Source organism: Schistocerca americana, chromosome 3 (genome assembly GCF_021461395.2).
Source record: "Schistocerca americana isolate TAMUIC-IGC-003095 chromosome 3, iqSchAmer2.1, whole genome shotgun sequence".
NCBI lineage: Eukaryota > Metazoa > Arthropoda > Insecta > Orthoptera > Acrididae > Schistocerca > Schistocerca americana.
The window spans coordinates 632,343,709-632,367,180 of record NC_060121.1 but is presented as its reverse complement, the minus strand read 5'-3'; the positions used below and the strand labels follow the sequence as shown (position 1 = coordinate 632,367,180).

General features: G+C 42.3%; 1 protein-coding gene across 1 annotated transcript in view; it reads left to right on the top strand.

Moving 5' to 3' along the window:
• The window catches only part of LOC124607167 (dopamine receptor 1), a 1,071,117-nt gene extending 1,052,600 nt beyond the window's left edge, over nt 1-18,517 (top strand). The window contains exons 5-6 of the mRNA XM_047139381.1: nt 3,658-4,204; nt 18,113-18,517. Coding sequence (XP_046995337.1) covers nt 3,658-4,204; nt 18,113-18,517 — 952 coding nt within the window. The remainder of the gene's footprint in view (nt 1-3,657; nt 4,205-18,112) is intronic.
• The last annotated feature ends 4,955 nt before the right edge of the window (nt 18,518-23,472 follow it).

Below are 23,472 nucleotides of genomic sequence, written 5' to 3'. Positions count from 1 at the left end.
AATACGACAATCCGCAACTCGGTCACGAAGCACTCGAGAACCACTGTCTGAACGCCTTCACCGTCGGAGAATCAGCGACTGCTGCAAATCAGTTCGTCGATTGTCTCACCATCGTCGTCTGTCACCCGTAGTCGCTGTAGGTATCCTTGGCCTTCCTACCCTATCAGCGTCACCCACATCTGTGCCGCCTTGCTCAAATTGTCGGCACCATTTCGCTACGTTGGACGCGGCATTTCACTTGATCCCAACACCACCAGACTTTCACAGTGAGTCGTTGTGCAGTTTAGACGTTTTGCCTCTTGTACTTCGAATGTGGCGGCCGTTTGCAGCTGCCGTGCCATTTCACCCCACACAGTGACGCACCTGTTGCCCGTACCGCAGCATAGCTGAGTCTGTAGGAGGTGCAGAGCATGCACTCTCTTTAGACAATGCGCCACTCTTTTTGCCAAATGCCTTTGTATGGGACGACACGTGAAACTTAAATTTTGATGTCTTGCGTAAGACGGTGGAACGACTGTCGATAAACTTCCGTAAGAGATGGGTCAAATGGGGGGTCAAATGGCTCTGAGCACTATGGGACTTAACTACTGTGGTCATCAGTCCCCTAGAACTTAGAACTACTTAAACCTAACTAACCTAAGGACATCACACACATCCATGCCCGAGGCAGGATTCGAACCTGCGACCGTAGCAGTCGCGCGGTTCCGGACAGCGCGCCTAGAACCGCTAGACCACCGCGGCCGGCCCGTAAGAGATGTAATTTTTCAGAGTCACGTCACGGTCGTTCCACGAGGCATTTTTGGGAAAAATTAGCACGTTCACTGACTGTACTTGGATCGTACCCTTTTGGAATTCCAGCCGTAAACCTCCCTGTAATACGCAACGGCTTTCTTCTAGCGTCGTCTCTTCATGCACAATACATTACAATTATTTACGTTCAAAGTCATCTGACTGTCCATGCACCAAATAACAATCCTATACAACTCTTCACACATTTCGCTTGATTAGTGTAGTATTTAGGTGGAGTGAGGTTCGGGCTGGAGCTGTGCAATCGTGGTGCTTAATTTATCAATTACTTTATTTACCATTAATTGCTTCAGTTAACAGAACAGAAACCACTTGCAATAAAATAAATAAACAGTGCCCGGGAAAAAATTAGTACACTTGGAAATACGACGTCGATTTTGATCCGATGACGGCATATTACACCTGGGGGGTAGTAGTGTATTGATAATGGTTACAACGTCGCCCGCCAACAGATAGGGTAGTGGCGAGCGCCAGCTTTCTCTTCTCGTTAATAGGGAATGCTCACAGACAGAAGGCTCAGTGTGGTACAAATGTGTGAAGCAAGCAGGCAACCATGCCACAGCGACCGCACTCGTAGCTCATGCAGCAAAGTGAGCAAGTTTGAAAATGGTAACATTGTGGCCTTAAGGGGACGCCAATCAGCGCTCGGTAAGTGCAGAATGTTGTTAGATCCGTTCTTGCGATAAGAAGGTGATGTGTTGTTCCAGCAGGATAATGCTTACCGACTCACTGTCCGTGAAGCTCAGTACGCTCTGCAACATGTGCAGCAACTTCCCTCGCCGTCACGATCTCCAGACGTGTCACCCTCCGAGCAACCGTGGGATATGATGGCAAGGGAAATGACTCGTGATGCTCGTCAGCCGACAAATCTAACAGAACTACGTGAACAGGTCTAGCAAGCGTGGCATAACGACGTGGGCCAGGACAGGATTCTCCGTCTGTATGATGAACTGGATGACAGTGTCAGCGCCCCTATTGCCACACGTTCTAATACGAATGTTTCAGCATGGTTCGATACCTGATACCTCAGAACCACTTGTGCTGTTGATCTGTAAATGTAATCCTTTCATGTAATCCGTATGTACTATTGCAACAATAAATTTTGAGGAAACAGGAAACCTCTAATAGGGTGTACTATTTCTTTCCAGCAGTGTGTGCCGAAAGCATTTATGCAGTGTCGAATTAAGCATGCACGAAATATCCTTTTGACAACAAAAGTACAAGATTAGACACATAAAAAATTGAATCTGGCAGAAGAATGCGCCACCAGACAACAACATACACTTTAAAACCTTTGATGCTCTGCCAGAATCAGAAAAAACTATCAGTGCCAAAGAATACTTTAATTATTTACGATCAGTAATACAGTCTTTAACTACTCCTTTCTCTACTACTACTACCGACACCCGAGAACTTTTCCTTCGAATACAGACGACACTACGAAGCTACCAACGCTGAATATCTTCCTACACAGAACGTGGAAGACAGCTCATTAGATTCACGTAAAGCAATGATACAACAATATCCTAACGTACAGAAGGAAACACAGGTCCAATCACAAGAATACAATACACAATCAACTCTTAATTTGTTTAATTTGCTAAATCACGTCCGCGGCATGTATTGACACTATTATGCGTGCTCTGCATCACAACATACACTGCCGCCCGCCACACGTGCCATTAATGCTCTCAGTGTCGAGTAGCACTCAGGTATCGGTAGAACGAGCATTTTGCAAGCTGTTTCCTTTCTACTGATTCTTCCAACGAATCTTAGTGTGGCATCTGCCTTCCCTACGATTTGTTTTATATGGCCTTTCCACTTTAATTTGTTCCGTATGCACAGTGTTCCGAAACACCGTAAGCTCGTATTTTGTTTAATAACATGTATGGCTGATATGCGCATTTCCATGCAGAATTTTTTATTATTGCCTTGCTGCACATAAGTGTGCTACAGTCTAGCGTCTGATTCCATCTCACAGGCCGACAAGTATTAGTGTACGGATTGGGATTCATCTGTACAAATATCCATTTAACCATCCAGTTTTCCATAATGTTCTTCAGGCGAATTCTACGACTGATTTCCTTCTGTATCCGTCTCCAATCCGAACACTTGTTTCGTCTCTGACATCCACGACTCGACTTTGACCGAACATCCAACTGTCACTTTCTTTCCTTCGTTTTTTCCACATGCCCCTTACAAATGTTCACGGTACAAGCACCACCTCTGCTATAACAGCTAACCAGACCCCCGTGTATTTGTAGAATCATTAACGTCCAGAAATTTAGCGGTCAACAGATATAAAAACGTTTTCAGATAAAATACATCACCTTGTGATATTCTGCTTCTAGTAAGAAAATTTGACCTCCTATTGCAGCTTTTCAGAGAAAACGGATTTTTTTTTTTCCTGCTTCAAAACGTTTCTCTTCCGTCTTTCCTTTTCCATTAAACAGCGTTACGCATCCTTTCGAATGGAAGCCTATGAATAATTCACGTTTTCATTTACTTGACTACTTCCACCCTGCAAGACGAGCTTTGCCTTCCGGCAAGCACTGCACTTACGCACAATTGAAATGCAACTGATGGTGACGTAACCATTGTCGAGTCGACCTAAGAGGATCTCATACAGCTGCAGTGGGCTGGGAGTTGCAGCTTCGTGTTCCTGCAGTTATATAAGCGCCAATTGTTTCCACGTGCAGGTTTTAGAGTTACGCAGCTGAAAGCCGGCAGTAGCGCTTCTACCTGTCAGATAGTTTCATAGGCGGCTCGACAGTAGTGAGAGCTGTGTACCTGTGTGAGCACGTTTCCAGTTCGGAGCCGGGCTGCAGCTGTCGGTGCCGGTGCCGGCAGGTACGGGCGGTGGGTGACGCGGCGCGTGGCGGTGGCGAGCATCGCGGCCATCTGGCTGCTGGCGGCGCTCATCTCCTTCCTGCCCATCTCGCTGGGCCTGCACCGGCCGCCGCAGCCGCTCACCTACCACGACGGCGCCACCGAGCACCCCACGTGCGCGCTCGACCTCACGCCCACGTACGCCGTCGTCAGCTCGTGCATCAGCTTCTACTTCCCGACGCTGGTGATGCTGGGCATCTACTGCCGCCTCTACCTGTACGCGCAGAAGCACGTGAAGAACATCCGCGCCGTGACGCGGCCGCTGCCCGCCGCCGCCGCCAGCACCAACTTCGGCGCGACGGCCGACTCGGCCGACGCCGGCGCCGGCGGCAAGCAGCAGCCGCCCATCGCCGCCATGAGCTCGTCGCCGTACCACGTGTCCGACCACAAGGCGGCCATCACCGTCGGCGTCATCATGGGCGTCTTCCTCATCTGCTGGGTGCCCTTCTTCTGCGTCAACATCGTAGCCGCCTTCTGCAAGACCTGCATACCAGGATTCGTATTCAAGGTCAGCCCTTTACTTATTCGTACATTCTACGTCACATACTTCGTGGCCTATACACAGGGGGCAGCCAAGAATGTGCTACCACCAAAATCACGACGTACGTCCACGCGTAATACCGGTAAGAAAATTGTAGGCATTCAAAACAGCTTGAACTCTTCTCTGAATGGATAAATGCAGGCCCTGCTTGGTTTTCAAGAGAATCTTATATCTACATCTACATCCATACTCCGAAAGCCACATGACAGTGTGTGGTGGAGGGTACTTTTGAGTACCTCTATCGGTTCTCCCTTCTATTCCAGTCTCGTATTGTTCGTGGAAAGAAGGATTGTCGGTATGCCTCTCTGTGGGCTCTAATCTCTCTGATTTTATCCTCATGGTCTCTTCGCGAGATAAACGTAGGAGGGAGCAATATACTGCTTGACTCCTCGGTGAAGGTATTTTCTCGAAACCTCAACAAAAGCCCGTACCGAGCTACTGAGCGTCTCTCCTGCAGAGTCTTTCACTGGAGTTTATCTATCATCTCCGTAACGCTTTCGCGATTACTAAATGATCCTGTGACGAAGCGCGCTGCTCTCCGTTGGATCTTCTCTATCTCTATCTCTATCTCTACCCTATCTGGTACGTATCCCACACTGCTGAGCACTATTGAAGCAGTGGGCGAACTAGCGTACTGTATCCTACTTCCTTTGTTTTCGGATTGCATTTCCTTAGGATTCTTCCAATGAATTTCAGTCTGGCATCTGCTTTACCGACGATCAACTTCATATGATCATTCCATTTTAAATCACTCCTAATGCCTACTCCAAGATAATTTATTAAATTAACTGCTTCCAGTTGCTGACTTGCTGTATTGTAGCTAAATGATAAGGGATCTTTCTTTCTATGTATTCGCAGCACATTACACTTGTCTACATTGAGATTCAATTGCCATTCCCTGCACCATGCGTCTATTCGCTGCAGATCCTCCTGCATTTCAGTACAATTTTCCATTGTTACAACCTCTCGATATACCACAGCATCATCCGCAAAAAGCCTCAGTGAACTCCAGATGTCATCCACAAGGTCATTTATGTATATTGTGAGTAGCAACGGTCCTACGACATTCTCCTGCGGCACACCTGAAATTACTCTTACTTCTGAAGACTTCTCTCCATTGAGAAAGACATGCTGCGTTTTGTTACCTTGGAACCCTTCAATTCAATCACACAATTGGTCTGATAGTCCATATGCTCTTACTTTGTTCATTAAACGAATGTGGGGAACTGTATCGAACGCCTTGCGGAAGTCAAGAAACACGGCATGTACCTGGGAACCCGTGTCTGTGGTCCTCTGAGTCTCGTGGACGAATAGCGCGAGCAGGGTTTCACACGATCGTCTTTTTCGAAACCCATGCTGATTCCTACAGAGTAGATTTCTAGTCTCCAGAAAAGTCATTATACTCGAACATAATACATGTTCCAAAATTCTACAACTGATCGACGTTAGAAACTCCTCTCGCCAAACAGTGACAAGTTCACGTGACGACAACAGTGGTGGATAGCGATCGTGCAACCTTCTCTTCAAAGCGCATCACTGTGGGACGTAACGTTGAGATCTGGTGACTGACATCACCAGGTGAGAAGCGATAGTTCATCCTCGTGCTCATAGAAACAGTCACGGAAAATGTGAGCTATGTCAGCAGGGGCTCTTTCACCTTGGAACACAGATACGAGATTTGGGAAACAAACTTTTTATCGTGGAATGAAACTAATCAACCAACATAGCCACATAATCCTTGGTAGTAATGAGTCCTTGCACAGTAGCCCTGTGGTTCATGGAATACAAAAATATGGCTGCCGAAGTCATCAGCGAACCCTGCCATTGGAACGTAAACTCTGCCAGAAGTTGGAACGGTGTGACTAAATGACATCAGCACAGAACACTGTTCTGATCACGACAGACACGTGCGATGTGTTCAGGACGTTGTACAGGTACCGTTCCTAGTCAAATACAACAGCTCAATCAGCAGACTTGTTTAGTAATTGCATTTTTTATTCGAGCATGCATTTCTCGCTGTTTTTTCTGTATTTTTGTCCGACCCCTGTACGAGGGTGACAAAAGCAACTCCACAACTTTTTTAATCTCTTGCAACACTATAAAATCTACAACGACGTCTTTTTTCAGTATAGTCACACTGATTTTCCACGTACTTGCTGTACCTATGCGCAAGCATTGCAATACCGTCATAGAGCAGTTATCCACGTACTCGCATATACCGCTTCCTTCATCTCTACATCGAAGGTTAATCGATGACCTCTTAAACGATGTTTAAGCATGCCATACAAATGGAAACCCAATAAGATGAGATTAAGACTGTCTGCAGGATGTGTACTGTGAAGAGTGTGAATGGTAAGAGTGGCGATTTGTGGACGGGCGGAAAAGAGGAAACCAACCTTTTGCCGTTAGACCTCCGCATTTGTTTCTAAATGCATGCTTCATCTCGTTGCAAGGTACATTTTCCAGGTGATAGTACAAAAATGAGCACTTCTGCGTCCCAAAATTTTCTGGCCAACTCTCTTCCGACAGATAGCTGGCTCTTGAATTTCTTTATGGCTGGAGCTCCGGCCCGTTTCCACTCCATGCCCGGGCATTTTGCTTCGTGGTTCAAAACGATGAACCCATGTTTCATCTTCAGAAGTGATTTGTTTCAGAAACATTTCACCTTCATTCGCAAGGCAGTCGAGTACCTGCAGCAATTCCCGTCTTTGCACATGTACTCTACTTCGAGTTCTTTTCATGTTCCTCTTGAACTGGTCAAAATCACGGCAATGGCTTGCTCATTCCGATTGGACGTTCAGCTCATTCCTAGTCCTTCACATTTTTTAGCCGCTTTTGAATTCTTCAATCCACGTGTAAAGTGCAGTCTACATCTACATATATACTCCGCTAGCCATCAAGCGATGTGTGGCGGAGGGCACAATTCGCGCCAAAGTCATATTTCTCCCCCCCCCCCCCCCTCCCCCCTCTGTTCCACTCGCTGATCGCGCGAGGGAAAAACGTCTGAATGCCTCAGTATGAGCTCTTATTTCCCTTAAATTTGAATGGTGATCATGGCGCGATTTGAAAGTTGGTGGTAACAATATATGCTCTACATCCTCGGTAAAGATCGGATTTCGGAATTTAGTGAGCAGTCCCTTCTGTTTGCAAGTGAGTCCCACTTCAAACTTTCTATGAGATTTGTAACGCTCTCTCGATGGCTAAATGTACCAGTCACGAATCTTGCCGCTCTTCTTTGGACTTTCTCAATCTCTTGAATCAGACCCAACTGGTAAGGATCCCACACAGACGAACAATACTCCAAGACTGGATGAACTATCGTATTGTAAGCAATTTCCTTTGTTGAAGGACTGCATCGCTTCAGGATTCTACCAATAAACCGCAATCTAGAGTTCGCCTTACCGGTTACTTGTGTAATCTGATCATTGCATTTGAGATCATTTCGAATAGTCACACCCAGATACTTGACGGACGTTACCGCTTCCAAAGACTGGGCATTTATTTTGTACTCGTACATTAATGGGGATTTTCGCCTTTTTATACGCAGTAGGTTACACTTCTGAATATTGAGAGATAACAGCCAGTCATTACACCACCCATTTATATTCTGCAAATTTGTTCACAACTTTCGTGTGATACTACTTTCCTGTAGACTACAGCATCATCGCCAAACAATCTAATGCCGCTGTCAATACCATCAACCAGATCGTTTATGTAAATCGTAAAAAGCAGCGGACCTATTACGCTTCCCTGGGGTACAGCTCAAGTTACGCTTGTTTCTGTTGAAGTCACCCCGTTCAGGACGACATACTGCTCTCTGTCTGTCTGTTAGATAACTTTCTATCCAACAGCATATATCATCGGATAGACCGTAAGCGCGCACTTTTTGTAGCAAGCGACAGTGAGGAACTGATTCGAACGCCTTTCTAAAGTCGAGAAATATCGGATCAACCTGGGAGCCGGTATCTAGAGCCTCTTGTATATCATGCACATAGAGGGCCAGCTGTATCTCGCACGACCTCTGTTTCCTAAAACCGTGCTGGTTTCTGCAGACGAGCTTCTCAGAGTCTAGAAACGTCATTATATCTGAACACAAAATATGTTCCATGATTCTACAACAAATGGACGTCAGTGAAATTGGTCGGTAATTATGTGCATCTGATTTTCTACCCTTTTTATAGATAGCCATGATCTGGGCCTTCTTCCAGTCCCGTGGAACTTCCCGCAATTCCAATGATCTCTGATAGATGACGGATAAGAATGGTGCTATGTTTGTAGCATAGTCAACATAAAATCTTACGGGGATACCGTCTGGGCCAGATGCCTTTCTGGCGTGTAGTACGACATTGGGCCCATATTGCCCTCAGAGTCTTCTATGGATTCGGAAAACGGATTGCGAGTCACTGTGTTTAATTAGTGCAAACGGAGAGTGGCGCAGTCATATTTACTTCTAAAGAGCACAAAGAAGATGTCACATCTGTGAAAATTGTTGTGGTCGAAGAGCAGGGTGCTATCTAGTGGCTGGTGAGAGCACTAAGCCACACCACGAGGAACCATCAATAAGCAATGCAACCCTTTTTTTCTAGGCCAATTTCGGTTTAAAAAATATGGGATTTGCTGTGGGACATTTGGAAATCATCATCGCAACAAGGTCGCGCAAAACTGTCCGATCTCGACCGTACCGGCCAACCGCACGGAGCTGTGACTCCTGCAATGTCGGAACGCGCGGACACTGTCATTTGAGGCGATCAACGGATTCAGACGGACTTCTCCTTCTCCGTGACAACGCTAGGTCTCACACACTTACGCAGACCTGAAAGGAGCTGAGAAAGCTCCATTGGACTGTTCTTCCTCATCCACTCCACAGCCGGAATCTCGCACCTTCTCACTTGCACCTGTTTGGTCCAATGAAGGATGCACTGCGCGGGAAGTGGAAGATGATGTGGAGGTTATTGATGCATCTAGACATTAGCTCTGACGCCGAACGGTAGAGTGGTATCATGCGGGCATACATGTCCTCCCAGTAAGGTTGTGTAACCCCGTCGCACAGAACGGAGATTGAAAAACATGATTTTCCAGCCAAAAGAGTGGGGAATAATATTGTGTATTTGAATCGCGAATAAAACCAACCTGCTTCCAGAACTAAAATGAGTTGCATTACTTATTGAAAGCCCCTCGTAGCGATCTATAGAAGTGGCCTGGCAAGGCGCGGCTAGCGAGTCATCTCCCCCCCCCCCCCCAGAGGGTGCTTCTCTCTTCAGATCGACTCATGCAGTGACGTCGAGGCCCCGACACCGCTGTGACGAATGACTGTCAGTCGTCGTGGATCGTAAGCGCTATAATACCAACTCCTAAACGCAAATGCCCAAAGACATACACTCCTAAAACGTTGATCTTTATTTCGTTATTGTGTTTACAATCATGAGACATTCAAATATTTAGGTTCGATTTATTTTTGATCTTGATAAGATCTGCAATTCGACGGCAAATAGCGTTGTAGTGAACCTGAGTTGATGTTCCACCGATTCATTCGTCACTCAGTTACATTCAGCAGATTTAATACACTGCAGTGAAGAAAATGTACTTTCACAAATGTATATTGACCTGAAAAAAAAAAAAATAATTTAAGAGCGAAATCTGTTCTTTTTGGGTACTGAAATTGTGGCATAATTTAAAAATTTCGGCATCTTTTTCTGTTGTGGATAGCATGAATGCATCATTTTGTAACTTATTCTTGAAGAGGACTAATTTCCATTGAGCTATAAAACAAACTGACATCGAGCTCTATAAAACAAAAAATAACCATGGGACTCATTGGAGACTTCACCAGTAATAGAATAAATCCCGAATATTTTACTTTCGCGTAATCTTGTTTCAGTTCACAGCAACTCGGAAAATAAGACAAATTTCCCTTGTTTAGTTTAATTTAAAAAACATATGTTTACACCGGAATCCATTAATATCCGTAAACATATCGCAAATAGTGTGTTCCTTTCCTTGCAAACATGAATTCAAATTATGTAAATAATTTGTAAAACCTGTTAGAAATGCCGGTTCTGATTAAAAACATGCATCATCAGTTAATCTTCAAATTCCGTACCACTATGCGATTTTGCTTCTCTATTCAAAAACTTGAAAAGTTATATTCTAAATGCAAAACAAACACCTTAAATATTTTCCTGCACTCCGCTAACGCAGTTTGGAATGAAAAAGTATGTCTCCGTATACCATATTAACTTCTTGCAAAATTTTCGCTGAGATAGAGAGATCTATTTCCTCATCGTATAACGTTCGTAGTTTTCGGTACATCTTTCATTGAGGACAGGAGTCTCATATTTCCCACAATGATCAATAATGCAATGAAAAGTTAAACTATTTCATCTTTTCTTAATTGACCAAAGAAACCATTTTCGTTACCAATCACAGCTTGTGCACCATCGGTAAAAATTTGAGCATTTTTTAAAACCACCAACTTTGTCAACACACTTCTTAATTGCATTAAAATATCCAAACCTGTTATTCTGAGTATCGGAACTTAAAAGAGTAACTCTTCGTGTACAAAAAACCCGCCCTTTATTAAGCGAACAAAATTAGTAGTTGACTAAGACTTGTTCGATCAGTACTCTCGTCCACACACAAAGAAACGGTACCAACAGTTTGCAATTAAATTGTTGTTTATTTTCTGTGTTACGAATCATATCCCGAATTAACGATGTTACCTGACAAAGCACCTGTTTTAAAATGTGCCGTGGCATCATTGAAACCAAATTCCTTCTCCACTTCTATTTAACACTATAAACCGACGCTGATGCATTTCTGATCTTAAGTTAATTTTAAGTGTACGACGTACGATTCTGTGAAACTCTTTCCTTTAAATTGGATTGTTCAGGCAACGACCCTCTTTTTTTAACTTATCGACAACAAAATGGCATCGTTCATCATGAGAATAACGCCTATGTATTGCTTCACGGAGCGAACAGAAATGTCAAGCTAGATTATTACATTTGTTTTGAGTTAAACATTCTTGACATATTAAGCATTGAGATTTTTCATCTGAATTGCGTATAAAAAATACTTAAGCTCCCATTCCTCATTAAAAATGCCCTTTTCAGTATTCTTTCTTACCGACATTCTTAAGAACCGTTATTGAAAAATAGCCACAGAAATAATCAGAATAGAAACTAGAATGACAGCCATAGCAATAAACAAAATGACAACTTGAGCGGTAGTGCAGAAATAAGAAGAGTAAATTTGAACAAAACGCCTAGAGCGAGCGGATAACGACACACCGATGCCTCTTTAGAAGTTGATGACACGCTACCCCACTTCACTGCTGATACACAAACGAACAAAGGGCTGTGGCGCCACCCGAGTAGAGTTCAACGGGCAAGCGTTCACTGGAGGGTAACATCGTGCGAGCCACGCTTTTCCAGACCTGCTATAAACGATTAGAATGAAGATGAGGACACTTATTGATTTACCGTCGTTTTTCAAACAATAGATTAATAGAAATAAGAAGACGGAATGAAATTTTCACTCTCCAACGGAGGGTGCACTGATAAGAAACTTCCTGGCACATTAACACTGTGTGTCGCACAGGAACACGAACATGGATTTTCCTGTCGCTGGAAAGTTCTCTACCAACCGAGCTACCCAAACACGACTTACGACCGACCTTCTCAGGTTTACTTCCACTAGTACCTGACCCTCTTACTTCACCACACACACTAAAACTTTTATTTAGAAACACACAGACCTCCTGATGCTGATACCCTCTTCCAGTTATATGAGTATTTTTTTTAGACAGGGTCTTATCATCAGGATGCTGGTCTATACGAATGTATCGGACAGACACGGCTAGTAGAACGACCAGAATCAATTTAATCTCGAATCAACAAACAACGGTCCGAAGTGGCTGCACGGAGTGGGGGTTTTGTGCTCTTAGCTACTGACTAACGTTTACGGCGGTTGTGGCCGCATCCACCAACCAAGGCTGTAGAAACACACCCGAAGTGTGTATATGTGAGGTCCTGTCTCATACTAAAGAAACAGTTTGTCATTACCACGACAGTATGTAAATCTGACAGCAGATACGAACGGAAACACCGTTAAGCAATGCTACACATAAATCAATCACGTCATACATTTACAAAATCGCAAAGAATTAGTCGATATAAAAAGAAGAATGCAAGTGTTAACAAGAATGCTCTGTCTTAATCTCTTAATTTTTTTTAATTTTTAGATCTATGTGGCACCAAATCGATTTTCAAGAGGACTTAAAATGGAGAAAAGATTTCCTCCTACTTTTCGTTCTGGCATCTTGTAGCTCGAGTTAGAGGAAAAGCCTACAAAGTATCAAGGACATCAGCAAGATTGGAATCGACAGCAGAGGGAGGTTCGCCTCAAGAAAGTTATCGTGTTTCCACTTAGCAACCCATGATGCGTGCACACCACTCTCATTGCCATACTTCCATCGAAATGATATGCAACAAGTAAATTTATAAAATATGTATACATTATTAATATTAAAATTAATCAATACATCATTTTTGGTCCTACTCATGCAATAACTCTCAAGAATTAGTTCCTTTTTTGGAGGCAATCAGTTTATAAATAGAAACTCAACTATAGAATAGCATGAGTTGTCCAGGCTAGATTTAAAAATTGCTTTGCTACATGATAGATATTTTTTGTTAATGGGAATTGATCAAAAATTTTTGTTGCTGCATAATGAACTTCTTCGTCAGTCATTGACAGCTCTAATAATATGTAATAAAGGTCATTATTTTCCTCTAATGTTGTAGGTATGAATATCACTATAATTCTCAAATTGTGGTGTATTACTTGTGACAAATTTCATTACCCAACATATGTATTGTGAAGGTGCAGTTAAAATGGCTAACTGTTTGAAGAGGTAGCTACACGACGACCTCAAGTGGACACCACATATAATACATACTGCTCGCTTTGCCAAATCAATACTTTCTTTCTGTGCAATATGTTATCCCAAAAAAATTACTCCATGCGATATTATTCAGTAAAAATATGCAGAATAAGTCAGGAGGTGCATTCGTTTGTTTCAAAGACTAGCAATTACATGAAAAGCAGAAGGTGAACTTTATTGCTTTAGTTGCTCAGTACTGCTCTTACTCCACTCCAAGTTTTCCTCAATATGTATACCCAAAACTTGGAGCATTCTGCCATATTTACTGACTTCTGTTTGTGAGCTACACCATTATTTCTTATGATTCTATTTGTTATACAAAACTGAATATAGCGTGTTTCCTAAAAACTTAAGGAGAGTCCATTTCTAGAAAACCCCTTAATAATTCTTTCAAAAACATCATTAACAGTGTCATATTTTGCTTTCTCTCTAATGGGATTCACTAAAACACAAGTATCTTCTGAAAAAATGAGTTCTGCTTGTTGAATTTTATGTGGGAGGTCACACATGGAATGAACAGGGGTGGACCCAAAATTGAAACCTGTGGGACTCCCTTTGTGATATCTCCAGTCACTAAAATTTTATATCTTTCTAGTGCTGTATTATTAGCGCAACTATTTGCATGCTATTTGTTAAGTATGATTCAGCCCAGTTGTGTGTGAAGATATCAATGCCATTAACTTTGACTTTTTCTAGGAAGGAAATACCTTCTACAGAATCAAATCCTTAGTAAAGATCACAAACAATACCAACTGGTGATATTTTATTATTTAATGCTTGTAATATTTGGTGGTTGAATGTATAAATAACAATCTCAGTGAACCAACCCTTCTGGAATCCAAACTGTGACTTTTTCTACTTAAAAGAGAGACTATTCTTGAGTACATTGTCTTTCTTGGAACCTTTCTTGTAAAGAGTTTAACAATAATATGGCATATTTTAATGTCTCGAAAAATTCCCTGTGACAGTAGTGCATTATGTGTCCCACTAAGGACATTATTTCTTACATCAGAACAACATTTCAGAATTCTAAAATTCCATGAATACCATACGAGCAATTATTTTTTAGAATTTTCATAATTTTCTTAATTTCAGTGAAGGACACTGGTGCTACTTCTGGTTGCTTAAAATGTTGTGAAATGACATTTTTAACACATTTCCTTATTTCTTCAATTGAACCACTACTATTATTTTTGCTACTAGAGTAAGGATGGATAAAGCGGCTAGTTCGTTTCATTGCCTTGGAGACTGCTGCAGCCTGGTGGCCAACGTTTAAAACTGTTCAAAGAGAATTCTTTGGTTTTGGTTTTGAGTTTTTTCTATGTCTGATGTAAGACAAGCGATAAATTTCTTTGATGTATGAAAAATATATATTGTCACAGTTAATTGCTGTTATGCTGGTAAAACGTTGTATTTTAGGCTTTCGAAACCACGTGTTTATGAATTTTTGAGGTTATGTAATGTAGAATTCACCCAATATTTAGCGCAGTGACGTACAGTCCGGCGTGGTGGCCAGTCACATAACAGAGAAAAGTGGTCAAGTGCCAAAACATATAAATTATAGTTTATTTAATTTGTTTCAAGACAACTGAATTGATAATAAAACGAGTGTATTTCGTAAAATAACCATATTGAGGCATTAGTGTGTCAACATCTTGGTGAAAAACGATGTTCTCTTATTGCAAGTGTATGTTAAGAAGCCATAAAATTGTTATACTTTAGAAACTCACTACACGAATAATAAGATTCCCAAGCTGTGCAACAGGCATTGAATACTGGAAGAAAATATGTTGTTTGTTACAGTATCCAAACTACTCAGTGCCTCAAGAAACACACTTAAAAGAGTTCTTACAGCACCCAAACTATTTAGTGTCTCAAGAAATGCATTTGAAGCAGAACTCTAATGAAGACAGAAGAATTTAGGAGACTTCAGATGGGTATTCCACCAAGAACAAGAACAAGAAGTCCTTAACCATAAATTTAGATGAAAGGAAGATATTACAGCATTTCAGCTTACTGGGTGGAATAATCGAGCACACTAATTCAACAAAGAGAAAAAGGTGGCAAGTAAGGACTCGGCGACACAGTTTAAGAAGAGTCATTCAAATATAAGCCTTAGAAAACCAGATTCCACTTCATCCGAGTCTTATTTTCTTTTTTTCTATTTCTGGCCACTTTGCGTAGCAACCAGACAAAAATGGGCCCTTTTCAGACCTTCAATTAAGCTCGCTTTCCCACTGCAATGTGAGGATTCTAATAATAATAGAATTGTTTTATAATTACGGAATTTATACAGTTTTTACAGATATATTTCATATGCCTATCTGTGACATGATGTCAGTGAAGAGCAACGTTTTCCTTATGGTGGCCACTATACCCATTCTTGCTGTACATTTAGAAAGGGATTGTTAGCCCTTAAATACACTCGCTGTTTAGACTGCGTATCTTCGTGGGGTAGGTTTCGAGACCAAAACGAAAACCTTCAGCAATTTATTTCCTTCTTTGTTTCTCTAAACTGTTGTCAAAGTATCAATAGAAAAAAGTGTTCTATTTATGATAAATCAATCTTTATTAAGAAAGAAACATGATCTTATCAACAATTAAAGCTCTTACATAAACATTGGCCTCTTAAATAGCGTCTTTAGAGCTACAAAACGAAGAAAATCTACTTCAAAATCCGTTAAGTAAACTCTAAAGAAACAGTAAACGCTGAATTTCAATAAAGTATGACAGTAGGTATACGAAAAAACCAACTTAGAACTTAGTTTCGTTCATCACAGTCAGTGTGTATCTTTTGTCAATAGAATGTACTTTGTATTTTTGACATTTAGACCATGTTTTGGTTTCTTTAAAGCGTGGACATATGTGACAGTGACCCGTTTTGGCTGAATCGGTCCCACTTGGACGTACACTGCAGACTCGTCGACACTGCTATCATTTTCAAAATTTCTGCATAGCACTTTTTCCATTGCAGTCTGCAAGACCCAAGAAAAATTTCTGGAAATCTTTTTCTTCTGTCTGATATTTCCTTCCATCAATGCCATGCCAAAGTGATTTGTAAAATCTCTATGTACTATCTTCCTATTATTTTTTATCACGGTTTTTTCCATAAAAGCCACCAGACTGTCTTACTATTTCTTGGCTGTGTTTGCGAATATTCTCTTCCTCTCCGTCTTCATAGTTCACTATTTCATTCTCAGTTTCTTGATCAGATATTTGTGTTTCATTGTCACTAAATTCGGCTGCTTGAAAACAATCCGGTGAATCCAACGAGTCAGCAGTCTTCACAAGCTCACAATAGCACCAAAATTTGATCATTATTGAAACATCGTTCCATTCTGTGTAAAACAATTACAAACAATTTGTGTTGACAGACAAAGAAAAGCAACACTTATAGCTTCGTGGGGTAGATTTCGGTCCGAAATGGTACTTACCTGTGAAAATAATTGTCGCTGGTCACAACGCGCCTGGATAATGCAAAAGCACAGCCGATACTAAGATTACACAGAAACGGAATGGCAGTGCTGCAGTACGAAAGCAACTGTACACTAAAGTGTGGCGCGTAGTTTAATAAACTACCCCATCAATGTAGTTACGGGTTAAAAGTACTCCAGACTTGTGAGTTATTAGTCACAACACTGACATTTAGTTTATTTGTTATGGTATCCTGTACACTGACTTTCTATCCCTTCTCCCATTTGACAACATCCCATTATACCCTGCATTGATAACAGAGGCAATTCGCAATGCAAAATATGACATTGGCTGTAGATTCTGTAAGGAACGACTTTCTTAGAATGAAAGTCATAAATCTGAAACCTCAAGTTCAAATTAATTAATGGAAATACAAAGCGAATTTACCAGGGTAATTCTGTACTGATTCGAAAAGTGAATCGACAGTCCGATTTCTGCCAAACATCTTGTCTGGGTGCAAAGTCTCATTTATACCACAGGCAGAATGAAAACATTTCCACTGCCGATATGTTCCTCAAGTTGGTTCACATGTGGTAGCACACACTTCAAAGCAGTGTTGGTGCCCGCTTCCATCACGTTGACTGGGGACTGAAATACCTTAAGTATCAGCCAAAGAGTTCCTATTTCTGTAATGAAGTTTTGTGTCTGCCTCGTAGTTACGACTACACGACTGCAATCTTATTATAATTTTTAAAAAAACAAGGGGAATTATTTTGGCAACTCCCTCCTCAGTAGCCGCCGCAGTTGTACTCCTGATGGTTGCAAGGTCTGTGTTTATACAGTGCCTGTATCTTCTGAGTACAATGTCCTTCAACATCAAGAACACACGGATGTCTGAAAGAACAGACGCAGCCACTGACTATTACAGATGCGGTAAGCATTACGAAATAGTTTCGCATTCTGTGGCTGTGCGGTGACGTCAGCTATTTGCGGCACATGGAAATCTGTGCTAGACAGGAACATACATGCATGACTAGAGGATATTGTATTGTGAAGATACAGACACTATATAAACACAGTAACCATTAATGATGCAGCCATTACTCGATGGGCTAACATGACGATATATCTGTCCCCCTATGCGGGAATAACGAATTGTGCGAATATAACGGTTGTGAATAAGACATGTATGGAAATCTGGATTGACCATGGAGGCCTGCTTGGATAGCTGAAGTGATTAAGGCGATTACTCGTGATAAGCTGGAAATACGGGTTCGAGTCCCAGTCCGGCACAAATTTTCATTTGTCGCAGACAGCTGACGTCAATGCAGAGCCACAGATTGTGTAATTATTTCGTAATTCCGTAGCTTTTTTTGTTTTCCTTCCTTTGGTGTACAGCAAATTAAAAACCTTTGCAACTTGCGGAGCAGAATTCTGATGTGAAGTCGAAAAGTGTTTGCCTCGGAACATGACATTAACCAGCTTGCACAGAAAATTTCTTCTTTCCTCTAAACCAGGTGCTGACGTGGTTGGGGTACTCCAACTCGGCGTTCAACCCGGTGATCTACTCCATCTTCAACACGGAGTTCCGCGAGGCGTTCCGGCGCATCCTGACGGCGCACTACCGCACGCCGTGCTGCTGCTGCTGCTGCGCCGACGGCCGCTGCGGCTACGAGAGCGTCTCGAGCCGGCCGTCGCTGGCGGGGGCGGGCGGCCGCCGCGACGCCGTGCCCGGCCGGAGGCCCAAGGGCGCCGGCGGCGTCGGGGGCGGCGCCGGGGGCCGCAACGGCTCCTGCGGCCACCTGCGCGAGTGCAGCTCGCCGCGCTCCTCCGCCGGTTCGGCGGGCGTGCCCACTCCGCGCCAGCTGCGCGTCAACTCCACCGACATCATCCTGGACGGCGAGGAGGTCAGCGCCATATGAAGCCAGGCGGAGACCTGAGGGGCAGTCGCCTAACGGGGGAGGGCAACGAAGTGTGTGTCAGTGTGCAGTGTGCGCGCAGTCGTAAATAGACTGCGACCCGGTAGGCTTCGTATTGTCGGACTGCGTCGGACAGCGGTGAACGAGCCACTTGTTACAGCTCGCAATCGCCCTGTTTTTGCCGTATTACAATAATGCTGTGCATCTCATCGGTCTTGTAGACAATTGGCAAGCACTCGTTAGAAATTCACGTGTTATAGTTACTGTCTCAGATGAATCGCCGATCTCTCTTTTTTTTTTTTTTTTTTTTTTCTCGCACGTGTAGTTCACCGGATACAGTTCTGGGCCGCAGAAATGGTTTCGTTCCAAGAGAATTGTGGCCCAACAGTGTTTAGCAGTATTTATATGTAAAGACGTACGTGGAAGTTCCTATACTTCAAAAGTTTGTGAGACCACGAGAGCGGAAACTAAACGTGTAAACGTCATACTGAATGGTAGTGCCCAGTGCTATAGCTCATGACCTGTGGCTTCAGAAGAGTGCACGCTAGCATCAGGCAACACTGTCACCGTGCTAGATATGTAAAAAAAATTGCAGACAATGCTCCGTAGCTCTCAGATAAGTTCCGAATAACATCTTCTAATCGGTAAAAGCTGCTATATCATTTTTTTATTTACGACAAGTTTTGATCAGTTATCTCCATCATTTTAATTTGTTTTTATAAATGTGGTATGGAAAGGCACTTCGGTGACTTCATACACTGATGGAAATGCAAAGCATTTCACGGTGAAGTATCAGTCCGATATTTATCAAACTTCGTGGAAATGTTTGTGATATAACTGGTGTTTAACGATTTAACCATCGTTCCGTTCGAAATCGATGTCCCTCTTCGACATGAGTAGATCAGTACGAGGAGGGACCCCATCGGGCATGATTACGCTGTTGTATTCGTTATTGCATGGAAGCAAACACCTTCCAAATGTCATCATTGGGTTTTTGTGCCGTACTTGATACACATGCATTGGCAGTTTAGGATGATTGCCGGCTGCAGGCTGGTATCAGAGTATATGTTCTTCCATCGCATCTCAGACATGCGGATGTGGCTGATAAATCATGGGACAGGCCAACTCAGTCATCATTCAGCAGTGTGTTCTGTGATGTGAACTACACTACTGGAGAATGCAATTTGGTACTCTGGGCATTCAACAAAGGACAACAGTGTCACTTGCCACATAATTTCGAGCAGTCAGCGTCTCGGAGCGGTTACCAAATCAGTCGTGTTGCCGTGACCAATAGTAACCGTCTCCATGATTCCAGAAGCTGAAGAGGAATGGGTCTCGAGAATAACTATTTCGTACGAAATTTCATTACGTCGTCCATAACCACGTTTTCGTCCATATGACCGCCACGAAGAGAAGCGAGACTTGACACTGAACACCGGAGAATGGCACTCGTCGTCCAGTTGACTCGGCCGATAACCATCCAAGTCTCTGTTTTCTGTGGTACTGTGGTCCCGTGCTAGCGGAAAATGACGCATGGCAACTGGAGTTCTCAAAACCAGCTTCTACTAATTACATACGACGATTCATGGTCATAATTTTTGCCCCCAGTTTCCGCTGTTGTTATCGTTCTGCTTGTCAGAGCCAGTCGAAGAATCATATGATCTCATGGTGTGCTGATAGAAGGAACGGTGTCTACTCTTCTTACCACACTCTTGTCCTCAGTCCGTCCCGTCACCACCCCTCCTGCACTACCTCCAAACTGTCTGCGAGATCTGTGTGGTGCTCCTAAGTCCCTATGCTAATTACTCGGCCCTTCTCAGACTCCGAAAGTCGTGATAAGCTGCATGTGCACTTTTGCCTGACAAGTGGTAATGCGATCTCCACCTGAAAACTTCAAGTAACCTTCGAGGCATTCAGTAGCCATCGTGTGCTCACACAATTCTTCATCTGTGGAAATGAGTTTTTTTCTGTCCCGGTGACAGAGCATCGGGTAAAAAAGATATGGAATTAAATATGAACTTAGACGTTGTTTAAGGCAACTTACAGAGATTGTCGAAAAAATGGTCTGAAAGAATTTTGAGATATGTAGCCCTTCGGCACATAAGAAATTTAATATGCTCATGAATCTGATTTTGGAGCTGGGCAGTGCCAAGAAATGCGAAACGCCTACGCTGTTGGTATAGTTTGATCAAGGTGCTCAGGCTGTAACTTTTGCGTCAGTCTATAGACGAAGTATAAGATCCCACTTTACTGAGCACCATGGCTCTGAAAATGCTTTCCTGCATTTAGACCAGAAGTACTATCGAGTTAAGAGTGTCCAGTAAAGTGGACTACTATATCTTGCTTATATTCGTGAGGTGAACGACCTGCCACTTCATGCTGCATCCCTAATGCTATGTCGATCCGATAATGTTCTCTGATGGAAACTAGTCACAAGTCTAAAACGTGTTGATATAGTAGCTTTTAACTCGTCGTTTCTTCAGGGAAGTTGATAGGCACAAAAACTGCTCTTTCCTTCACCATGCATTCACAAATGTGCGTTCAGCATGTAAGAGAAAGAATTAAAGAATTACATGCGATGGCTCCTGATACAATTAGTGACACCGTAGCGGCGTAATACAAAAGAATCAGTTTTCTGTGTCGAAGACTTTTGTGTAGAATGGTGTGTTAAGCGTGAGATGGGAAGTTATACCGCTCTGTTTAAGTCCTGTCTCTGAGACAATTGTTAATATTTCAGAATATTTCATATTGTGTTATCTAGCTTTCACTACATCGCCTCAGGTAACATAGCGTGTTGAGGCCACTTACGAAGGTGTACCTGTGTATTGCAAGTAAGGTGTGTTCTGTTCAGACCACACTCACGTTCATAAGCAAAAATACAGGTGCCCATAAATTGTAGGTACGAAGGCTAAACTAAACAATTTACTACGACGCAAAGAGGTAGGATGTAGTAACAAAATATAAAAATAGTTCGTTAAAATGGCAGTAGCGAAACCATTTATAAAGTAATCAACATACCATTCCTAGAAGTCATTGTAACTTTTAAGTAATTTCGATTCTATTCTCACGTTTAAACAAAAATTAAAAGATAACATTGCAAGAATACAATGTCTGATAGAAAATCGCTTCCGGTAAGTACTCTTGTGACTGAACTGCACAAATTTCCACGTGATCCATGTATCCGTCAATCAAAACGTTTGGAATTACGACTTAAATCCAGAAGATCAGGCAAAAAATGTATAAATTTTAACGAACTTTAGCACTCTTCAAGGAGCAACGAGACAAACGCTAGCTACTAAGATTGTCGAAAAACTGGTCTGAAAAGCATATTGGGATTTCAAGTACTTATGACACACAACAGACTTAATGTCCCGACGAACCAGGTACTGTAGCTCGCCAGGGTTGAGAAACGTCAAATGTGAAAACTGTGTAGATGTCTATGGTATGGTTCCTGACGAACTGAGCAACAATGACGTCAAATGTGTACCTTATATCGAAGCGCTATCAAACTTTTGATGGAAAACACCCTTTCAATACCATTTACTCTTTAGTAAGAGAAGCTACTGTCTCCGGCAGGGAAGCCGATAATGTCATCTTCCGCAATAGCAGCGGCATACAGTGGAAAGAAATTTTGGTCAGACGTATTCGACAATTAACATTTTGCGAACTGGTATATAGCGAATCAGTATACTGTGTGCGCGCCAGGAATACACTGGACACGAAACTGTTTGTAAACATCCCAAATGTGATAGTCTATTGTAATTTGACACAAATTTCCAAAATTTCCTCTTGTGTAACAACAACTGAAAGCTGAAAAGGAAATGTATTGATATTAAATGTGCTCCGTTTACATGTGCATTTAGTAGAAGAAGCGACCGTCAGACTGGATACTTTGCTGAACCACTTTTACTCCCTGATGAACTGAATCGACTGCCGTAAGACAGCCGGAGCACAAGGAAATCGTGTGTCTGCGTATTTCTAATGTGAAAAAAGGAAAGAGTATGTCAGGAATCAACTGCACATTTCGTTCGAAGAGCTGCGGCAGCAGTTGTGGACTATAATACGAAACTGGTTGTGAGAAATTGTCTCGGGACACTGAATGCAATAAGAATTTGACTGACATATTCTGTTATGTATATATGTAAATATAACTAGATTCTCAAAGTGTCCGTACACATATCTGTGCTACTTTAAAATGTATTTGTAATTTTTGCTCAAACACTGTATTTTATTTTTACTGTCTCTAATATTGGTCTCTTTAGACCTTAACAGTTATGTTACATTTCTGGTGACGTTGTCTTATTTGTGGCAAAAATATGCCAATGATGTGTACGTCGCGATGTTCTGTGCAGAAAACGAGTTTATGTACTGCCTTTTCCAGTCATGTTGCAAGTACAGAGTCAAGAGGTGTCCATTAGGAAAATGCAGGTTTCATTAAATTGGTTTTCAATAACTAAATCCGATTAGAGAGAATCACAAACAAAAACTTATTAATTAACAATGTTTCTCTGGCATATCTCCCTAATTGTGGGTGACGTAGTACCAAAGGAAAAGCGTGCAGCTAAGCAACACCATCCTAATGTATAGGGAAGCTTATATACTGAATAGTATATAATGGTTCCCACAACGATTGCTGGGAATTGTTAACTGAACGACGTCAGTAGTAAACTCGTTTGTCGTATGCACGTGTAGCACTACGCCAGTAACTGAGTGTGTTCCTAGAGTACCCAGTTACTTACGTTCTTGACTATTTCGATGTCTGTCTGCACACATTCTATAATAGTGATTGGTCTGCCATATTTTCATCGGCAAGTGTGTGTATTATAAATAGGTACCTGGTTTTGTTAATAAAAATTAATGACTTAACGATGCGATGTTGTACTGTTCTGCGTTAGTTCTCCTTCAACAAAACCACACGAAATCAGTGGTGCGATCTACTTGTATTTATTTTCTGGTGT